Genomic DNA, 9574 nt, shown 5'->3' with positions numbered 1-9574 from the left:
GAGTCACACATCACTGCCTCCCCATGATGAGAAAACATTCATAAAATCCTCTTCTTCTCTCCCCGCTCCCATCCCTCCTACCAATGCTCCGACCCCCCTCCCCAATATAAGTGCAGGCTCCATCCCTGATGCATCCTTCACTGTAAGAGGTCGCCTGAGCCCCTTGAAGGTTACAGCAATCCCTGGATGTGCAATAAAAGATTTAAGGAATAGAAGGCTCCAATATATTTTTGCTTTTCATTGATCTGCTGCTGCCTGAGAATCCACTGCAATTTCCAGTTGTAAATCACAGCACAGGGACAGGTCACGCCCAGACGCTTCCCATTGGCTCCTCGCCTCCTATCATTTGCATAGCCCTCTGTGATTGGCCGGAGGGTTATACAAGACTTTACATAAGCTTGGCAGCTCTCCTTGAGTTGTATAAAGCACAAGAGAGGTAAAGGGTGGCCAAAGCACATAGGAAACTTATCAACTCCTGAAAATCCAAGTACAAGGGAGGATGGTAAAAGCACAAATCTCCGTCACCGTAAGTACATAGATTACATGCTGGGATGTAAGGGGTTAATGCATGCTTGTAACAATGTTGCAATGGTTTGGTTTCCTATGTACTTTCCGTATAGGCTGCATTAGACCTTTAGTTGTAAGGGGTATTGTATTGGAGCAATGTAGTGTCCATATAGGCTGCATTAGACGTATAGTTGTAAGGGGTACTGTATTGGAGCAATGTAGTGTCCATATAGGCTGCATTAGACGTATAGTTGTAAGGGGTACTGTATTGGAGCAATGTAGTGTCCATATAGGCTGCACTGGACCTATAGTTGTAAGGGGTACTGTATTGGAGCAATGTAGTGTCCATATAGGCTGCATTAGACGTATAGTTGTAATGGGTATTGTATTGGAACAATGTAGTGTCCATATAGGCTGCATTAGACGTATAGTTGTAAGGGGTATTGTATTGGAGCAATGTAGTGTCCATATAGGTCCTATAGATATTGTATGTAATGACTCGGCTGCATCTGATGGAATGACTGACGGGTGAAGTGATGCTCACATAAGACGGTAATGACTGTATGATTTGCTATCTGCATGCATGAGCAACCACAGATACACTGTAGCTATGTATACCCTTAGTAACAATGTTGCCATATATGATACACATGATTATTGGCTACCCACAACTCCCCCCCCCCCGGCCAGTAGAATCTGATTTTCTGCTTGGTATTGGTACGGATAACTAAGTGTGCGCTTCCCTGGGCGTCTAGACTCCAGCCTGGGTTAATGCAGTTTATAGTAGTGGGTAAACCTGGGCTGTGACTATATTTGTAGGGCAGATTTGTCATCCCATTACCCCCCTCCTGTGCAGAATGTTAATATTTAATAGTGCCATAATTGCCGGCGCTGGCATTGTTACAGAGAGCGCAGAACTGGGATTCTGCTCATTACAGGTAGATTCATTGCCGTTAACCTCGCTTTATTAAAACTTCTAATGGGACCTGATGGTTTTTGGATTTTATCCCCCTTAATAATTCCTCATTTTAAGCTCCTGGGCTCCTCCTGTAACTGCAGCTGCTGCAAGGCTTACAATGATACAATGTTGCAAATGTTCTATTTAATGTTTATGTTTCTTTGTTGTTACATTTGAATTTGAAGGGTTACTGATTTATTAACCCCTTATGTGCTACACACGGAACAAAAATAAATTGATTTCATCGCACCTGGAGACCTGCGTTGGATCCGTGAAATGAAAAATGTGGATTTTGGGATTTTGTCTGGTCTTCCAGCAGCCACACTGACAAGTTGGCCGGCCGCACAGCTAGTTAGTCTCACTTCAGTGCCCATGGTGACGAAATTGCATTGTCTTTAGGACCAAAGGAGAATTTGGAGACCTGAAGGTTGAATCTTGGGTCTGATAATATATGATCCCGGCTCTATATTGTCAGGGATACTGCAGTGTCAGCAGGGATGGTGCATGGTGCGCAGCGGCCAAAATAAGAAATTAAAAGTTTGAAGGGCTTGGCGGCAACGGTGTGTGTACAGCACCGACATATTGGGACGGCTTTAGGTAGCCAGCCTGGCATTGAGGCGGATGCTGCAGCAGTAACCCTGTCCTCCAGAACCGGGCCAGACATGGCTTAGATACAAGCTCAGATACACATGAATTCAGCTTTAATGCTTCGGCTTTCCATAAAGTAAATATTGGAAGTGTTGGGCTGGTGCGATGGGCCTGATCTATTGGCGCGGGGGAAGTATTTTACGCTCCAGCACTTTTTAAAATGGCTGCAACTCATTAAGCAGTTTAGTAATTAATTGGAAATTCAGCTTTGTCAATAGTGAAGCTGTGGCGAGAAGGTGGGGGTGCAATGGTATGTACAGAGGTAATGGCCGGAGGGGTATACGGAGCAATATAGGGAACACAGAGAGGGATAGTATACAAAAACACGATGCTGTGAATCTGCCGTGTCACTCCGTCCACACCAGACCTCGGCTTGTCAAGTCTATCCCGCTCTTCTCTATGGCTGGGAATCAATATGACCACAATGAGTGCTCTTACCGAGTTGTCACTCAGCTTTCTTGGACTCCTGAATGGGAAACAGGCCTTGTTCTTGAGTGATACATGTATGACGTGGGATGTGACACTGCGAACACGGACATAACTGCTAGTGAGAAAGACAACATTGGTGACCAATGAGACAGCGGTCATGGCCGCCATATTGGTTGTTGTAACAAAGTTTCTAAATACTGCGTATGACTAAGCAATGTTATGTAAGGCTACAAGAAGGATATTATCTGTTTATCTATCCATCCTTATATATATATATATATATATATATATATATATATATATATATATATATATATATTATACCCGGACTGGCGCTGCATAGGAACTTCTATTATTTACTGTAAGATAACGTTCTCGGGTGACCTTACACCTATGTAATATTTTGCCCCCTCTTCAAGGTCACGGCCGCTTCTTCTAAGGAATAGCAGAGCTTGTATAGGTGACGGCAATGTATAGGTGACGGCGAGCGGACATTCATGGACCTTTACTCGTGCCGCTCACCTTCTGAGAGATCAAGGAACGTTCTGAGCCAGTGACCAGATCTGTCCAACCTGTCAACAACAGATGTCGGCGGGATCAGTCATGTTGGATTTCAGCATGCCCAATCCTTTATTCTTATAGGAGAGGTGTCTGGAGGGGACGGAGTTCTCTGCCAGGGACTTGCATCTCTCTCCCTATACAGGACACATGCACACTTGGCCAAACCAAATATTGGAGGCGGCAGAAGAAATCGTCTTTGGCCAAATACTACTGACGGTGTAGGATCGGCTTTAGGCCTCATGTACATGGCCCCGTGGCCACTGCTTTTGTGGTCCTTTTTTGTTTCTCTGTTCCTTAAAAGGTTATTGTCTTCTAAAAGCACCGCCATAATATACCATCTGGTGGCGCCCTGGAGTATTTGCAGGCCTACATAGTAAACCAGAGACATATGGCGGCACAGGACGGCCTATAGACCTCTGTAGGGCCGGATAAGGCCATGTGCATTGATATATGGGTTGTGGATGTAGCAGAGCACAGGCTGTTGTGTTGTATCACTTTGCATTAGATGGGACTACACTACGGGACCCATAAGAATCCACAATGGGGTTGGTCCTCAGAGCCATTTGTCAAATTCAGCTCTGCTACACGTGTAATACTTTGTCACTAGGCGTTATATTATGGTTTGTGGTGTTGCAGGTTTACTTACTGCAAATGCAAAAGCTAAATGATAAATTCAGCTCTGCTACATACGAGAAGGCCGTGAGTTTGTCATTGACAACGGATTATATTATCACAATGTTTCAGGTGCGGTAAATCTATAGTATCAGCGACAGGTTCACATGATGTATATATAGAATATAAAGTCAGAGCGCTATACATAGATGGTGATGTAGCAGAGCTGACTTTGTGATGTTAGTTTTTTTTACTTTTACATAAAACTCCAGGCAGCGTAAGAAATATCTATGGCAATGCAGAAAACACACAAAATGCAAGCAGCTTAGTGACAAATACAGACATACTATGTAAGCGTTGCAGCAGAGCTGAGTTTGTCCTTTGCACAACTTGTGTTCTCCATGGTATTAGGCAAATAAATCCTCTCCATCTGGAGTAAACATAATGCGCTCACACTACGGATCCATAGAGCTAGAGATATGAGCAGGAGCTGTACAGTACCGCTATGCGAGAAGCAGAGCTGAGTTTGTCACTCCTTGTAGATCTAATGCTAGAGCTGCGGTGACTTTGGCGGCGACTCTTGTTGTAGGAAAGTAGATTGCTGCGTCGCCCTTGACTCCTCCACTAATGTAAGTGAATGGATTTACGTTGCGATCCCGAGAGTGCTGCGACTGTGACTTCTAGTAGTAAAAGTTTCTCTTTTTTTTTGCAGCACCATCAGGGTCACAAAGTGACTCCATTAGTGAAGCCGTCGCAGTTACTGTGATCTTTGGTTGTACGCAAAGTCGCCGCATAGCCCTAGCCCAAAAGTCCAATCCCGGTATAGCAGAGCTGATGATGTCTGATGCAGTAGAGCTGTGTTAGTCTAATGACATAGAAGTGCAGGTAAACCCATTGTATGAGTTATATATTCTCTAGGGCTTTAGGGAAATCATCTTCATCTAAGTGTATCCAACTCTAATGTAGCAGTGCTGAGTTTGTCCTAGGTGCAAAACCGTTTCGATATACAATAACAACATTATTCATTTCTCTTACCTGTATAGCGCCAACATATTCCCCAGACAGTACGGCTCACAATCTGTGGCAGGAAACCGGCGTACCCCGAGGAAATCGATGCAAACAGAAGGAGAACATACAAACTCCTTCCAGATTTGAACCCAGGACTCCCAGGTCTCTTAAGCCCGCAGCATGTCTATGAAGGCTGCAGGTTTGCAATGCAAATGGTGCAAACACATGGGGCTGCAGCATTAACACCTGCCGGAAATCCTGCAGCCTTAAAGGGATATTCCCTAGGTGATCACTTGCAGATCGATGAGGGTCGAAACGCAGGAGAACAAGGGAATTTTGTCCCCTTTTCCAAACATCATAAACTCGAAATAGCCCAGCACCCCATTAACATGACTATTTCAGGGTCGGGTTAGTAAAATGAGAACTTTCCCCAAGATCCAGGTTGCGTAACCAATCCAGCTCTGCTACATGGACTAGCTAATGGCGGTGCGTGGTTGCGGCCACATTACATGGCGTCAGATATTTACCAGTAGGAGATCCATTTTCATTAAAGTGTAAAACGTGCCGTCCTCCATCAAACTGACTTATGCGGGATTTGGGATAACAATGCTAGATGGGGGACGTGTTTTATGACCTTGTGCTAGGGGAGGCCGGGGATGGAAGAAGCGGCTTTTTGGCGTAATTGTCTACATGCCACGCTCTACATTACCACATGCTGCTCGCTCGCACTTAATAAGAAATTGATTTATTTGTAATATACTCTCATCTTCTTCGTCCCTTCTCCATCTCTTCCAATTCACTTTTCAATTTGTTGTCCCTAAAGCCTCTCCCCTTCCCTCCAGATCTTACGGCTGATGAGATTCTCTTCAATATCATTTCTTTTTGATAAACTTTTTTTTTTTTACATTTACAATTCCGAAAAAAAAGAAGAAAAAAAAAAAAATTCCATCTCGGAGCCGCGATCTTCCTGGTAGACGCCGCCTGATTAATATGGATTCGGCGCCGCTAATTGTGCATATATCTGGTTAAAATAAGTACAAAATCTGCATTTTAAGCAATCAAGGATCTCTCCGCAGCCCCGGGCTCAGCGCCGCACATGGAGTAGAATAATCTTTGCAAGGTATCTAAAAAAACAGGGTGTCGGAGAAGACCTTTATTATGTGATATCCTGGGCGTCTAGGGTGGTGAAAGGGTTAATACCGGCATTGAAAGTTCTATAGGATGGTCAAGGGATTATTGCCGGTGTCCCTGGTGGTCAAGGTGACGAAAGGGTCAATGCTAAGGTGTGATGTGTTCTCGCGCATTAACAAGGTGGGTTGTAAAATTCCTGGGGGTCTAGGGTAGTGAAAGGGTTAATGTCAGCATCGAAAGTCCTGTGGGATAGTTAAGGGAATATTGCGGGTATCCTTGATGGTCAAGGTGACGAAAGGGTCAATGCTAAGGTGCGATGTGTTCTCGCGCATTAACAAGGTGGGTTGCAAAATTCCTGGTGGTCTAGGGTAGTGAAAGGGTTAATGGTGAAATGTAAAGTTGTCTAGGGAAGCTGAGGGTGTCCCCATTGTGTGCTGGGACCCCCTGACACCGTGGGTCCTTAGTAGTACTTGCAGTAGTTACGCCATTGCTGGGCAGTTTAGTGCAGTGTCACTGGGGGTCTAGGTCGGGGAAAGGGTTAATGTAAAGGTAAATGTGAGGTATATCGGGTGTTACTTACTGGACAGGTGGCCACCCTTGTCCCATCCCCTTTAACAAAAATAGACCCATGCATCAGATACTTTGTGTGCCGCCATATTGTGCTGCATAGGTTCTTTATTACAGCTCCATATAACACGTAATGCCGCCATATATATGAGGTCTAAAGAGGATTGTGTCACATATATTAGGACTAGAAGACCTTACAGAGACTTTGTATCGCCGGTCACTTTGTACCCTAATATCATTTCCATTATTTTCAATGTAGAGTGACCTCTAGCGCCACCTCGTCGTTGGTACATGACAATCTAATATACGACCATCAGTTCCTTCTCTATGTCCTTATGACTCCAGCACTGAGCACATACTGTATTTGTATACACGGCTCCTGGGGTATATATATATTCACCTCTGAGTCCTCCTATAATATAACACATGCCATTACGGCCCTTCTCTCGCCCTCCAGCCGATGATGGCAGCTACGCTGTAAATTCCTAAATCTTCACCAATATTTATTCTCCATTTTTCAGATTCCGTCTGACATTTTTGGAATTGCAGGACAAGTTTGCTCATTGTTCTTTAATACGTCCGTCTGCTCTCCTTTACCTGTCCAAATACTGCTCATCACGTAGGATAAATACTGGGGTTGATCGCCGTCTGATCTATACCGTGCACTGACAGTAGAAAGCTAAAGGAACCGTCCAGGAAAAGAGAATACGGATATGGAACAGGCATCTGAGAAAAGCAAAAGAGTCCCTGCACTACCTGTCCCAGAACCAATGTACTACCCCCTCCTCCTCCAGGTGCTCCTCTGCTTTCACTGAGCCCTGGCTGCTCCCCAGGTCAGACAGCAGAATGCCATCTTGCTTATACATATATATGCTGTGTTATGCCTGGTGCAGGTATATATGTGAAAATACAAAGAGAGAGAGTCCCTGCACTACCTGCCCCAGATCCAATGCACTACTTCATCCTCTTCCTCTAGTTGCTCCTCTGCTTTCACTGAGCCCTGGCTGCTCCCCAGTTCAGACAAGGGAATGCCATCTTGCTTCTACAGATTGTTATCCATGTTTGCCCGGTGTCCTACCATCACCGTCACCTATAGCTCACTCTGCTACACAATTCAACTAACTCTTCTACACTGCTGAATCGGCTCAGCTGCAACACAGGCTCCAACTCTGGTATATTTGTCATTCAAAAGTATTGTACAACTGGTAAACTCTGCTCTGCCACAAGTCCGGACCTCCTATATCTCTGATCCAACTCTGCTATGCCACTGATCCAGCTCTGCTATGCCACTGATCCAGCTCTGCTATGCCACTGATCCAGCTCTGCTATGCCACTGATCCAAATCTGCTATGCAGGTGGTTTAAAGTGGACCTCTAGTTATAAAACAACTCTTCATAAGTGAATAGTACAAGTGAATCCAAGAAACTTTGTAATATATCTTATTAAAGAAATATGTTTCCTTCTTTACTTATCAGAGTTCTGTTTCATAGAAGTCTATGGAGAGGAGTGTTGATTTATTTAGAGGTAGAGTCTCTCCTAGAAGAGCTGTCTCACTCACAATGTAGTAGAATGTGTCTTTTCAAGTATTCTCCTCCTCCCCTTTCCCCTCTCTATAGACTTCTGTGTAACTTAACACTATACATGGAGAAGGAAGCAAATTTGTTTAAGATATATGACTGATATAAGATTCTTGTATTCCCCTGTACTGATCATTTCATGACAGTACACTTCACATCTGCTGTCCCAGTGGACCCGCTCAGCTCAGACTCAATTCGATGACTGTGCCGGCCAAACCTTGTTACTCTACCGGCTCATATCTACCGTGTCACAATGGCTATGCTTCATCTCTGCAGCTCCACAACTGGTCCTCTGGTACCTTCTTCTGCATCTCTCCGGGTTCCTTGTCCATGTCTCAATGGCTGCACCACATCTAGTATGAACAAGGGTTGCTGGATGGACCCAAAATAGTTTGAAAGGAATGGTACCCCGGTCATTCTGGCTTGGGTAATGCCAGCTCTCAAGATGGTGCCCATTTTTGCTCTTTGCCTTGAGATCTCCTTCTTCCTAAGTTCTCCAATATCTTCAAGTTCAGCTCTCTACAATGTACTAAGTAGAGCTGAGCCGTATTATGTCTCCTGGAAATTACAAGCATGCCCTATCCTAATGAATGTAGAACCCGCAAGCAAACAAAGAAGGAAGCCGAGAACTTGGCAAAAGTTGTAAAAGAGCCCCAGGGTGGAAGACATCAGGCTATGGCGTCTTGAGATGACTTGCATCTTCTCTCGTCATTATCCTTACAGTCACCCACAGGATGCCGATTGATCTATACGGGAAGATGCAGATTTTGTTTTCTCCTTTTCATTAGGACTTAGCCCCAAACATCTGGCAGCCGAGATTGCTTTAAGACGACTCGGCGTATTTGTTCCAGTCGCTTCATTGTCAGGCAGGAGGTTGCTGCTTTGCCACATTGCCAGCGCGCTGCGATACCTCCCAAAGTTCACTCCACTATGTTCTCTGTCCTCAAGATTCCCGATCTCCCAGATGGCACCAGATATGACATCTGCAGCTTCTGGGGCTCCGCTCACTTTCACTTGTTTTTCCATGGATCTCCTAATTTCATTAACCAGTTATGGTCCACAGAGGTGACATTTTTATTCCATCTTTGGCCAAGATTCCCATACAATCCATTATATGGAATCTCCACATAATCCCTAGGATAAGGAAAATCCATTAACAATAAGGAGATCGCAAAGTGTCCTGGCATTGAGATCCACAGTGATCTGTGGGGAGGAAGGCAGTAAGTGTTCAGTCTCCCTGCAGCGCCTCCACAGGGGAAATTAAGCATTACACAATGTCTATTCAGTTTAATAGGACAGGGAAGGTCCTCCGGCATAAGAGACGCTGAATCCTGAACAGAAGGCCCCCCCCCCCCCCCCCCCAATCCTTCAATAACAAGTGAATGGAAATGACTTTGCTAAATTGGACATCCCCTAATTGGAGGATTAGGAATCTTCCAGTTGACCAATACTCTATATAGGATTAAGGTTATTAGAGTAGTGGTCTGCAAATTGTGGCTCTCCAAACATTGAGGAACTACAACTCCCAGTATTCTGTTGTTGCATCTCACAGTTTGGGAATAGCTGGGATACAACA

At 44.7% G+C, this 9574-nt stretch overlaps 1 protein-coding gene across 3 annotated transcripts in view; it reads left to right on the top strand.

Annotated features, from left to right (window-relative positions):
• The first annotated feature begins 371 nt into the window (after positions 1-371).
• Positions 372-9574, top strand: part of CRTAC1 (cartilage acidic protein 1) — a 310217-nt gene continuing 301014 nt past the window's right edge. For 2 of the 3 annotated variants that reach the window (XM_075257862.1, XM_075257865.1), the window contains exon 1: positions 372-526. In XM_075257862.1, coding sequence (XP_075113963.1) covers positions 500-526 — 27 coding nt within the window. In that variant the 5' untranslated portion in view covers positions 372-499. The remainder of the gene's footprint in view (positions 527-9574) is intronic. The other variant, XM_075257864.1, reaches the window with a different exon arrangement.

Source organism: Leptodactylus fuscus, chromosome 10 (genome assembly GCF_031893055.1).
Source record: "Leptodactylus fuscus isolate aLepFus1 chromosome 10, aLepFus1.hap2, whole genome shotgun sequence".
Lineage (NCBI taxonomy): Eukaryota > Metazoa > Chordata > Amphibia > Anura > Leptodactylidae > Leptodactylus > Leptodactylus fuscus.
The sequence above is the reverse complement of the archived record's forward strand: the minus strand, read 5'-3'. Positions and strand labels throughout refer to the sequence as shown.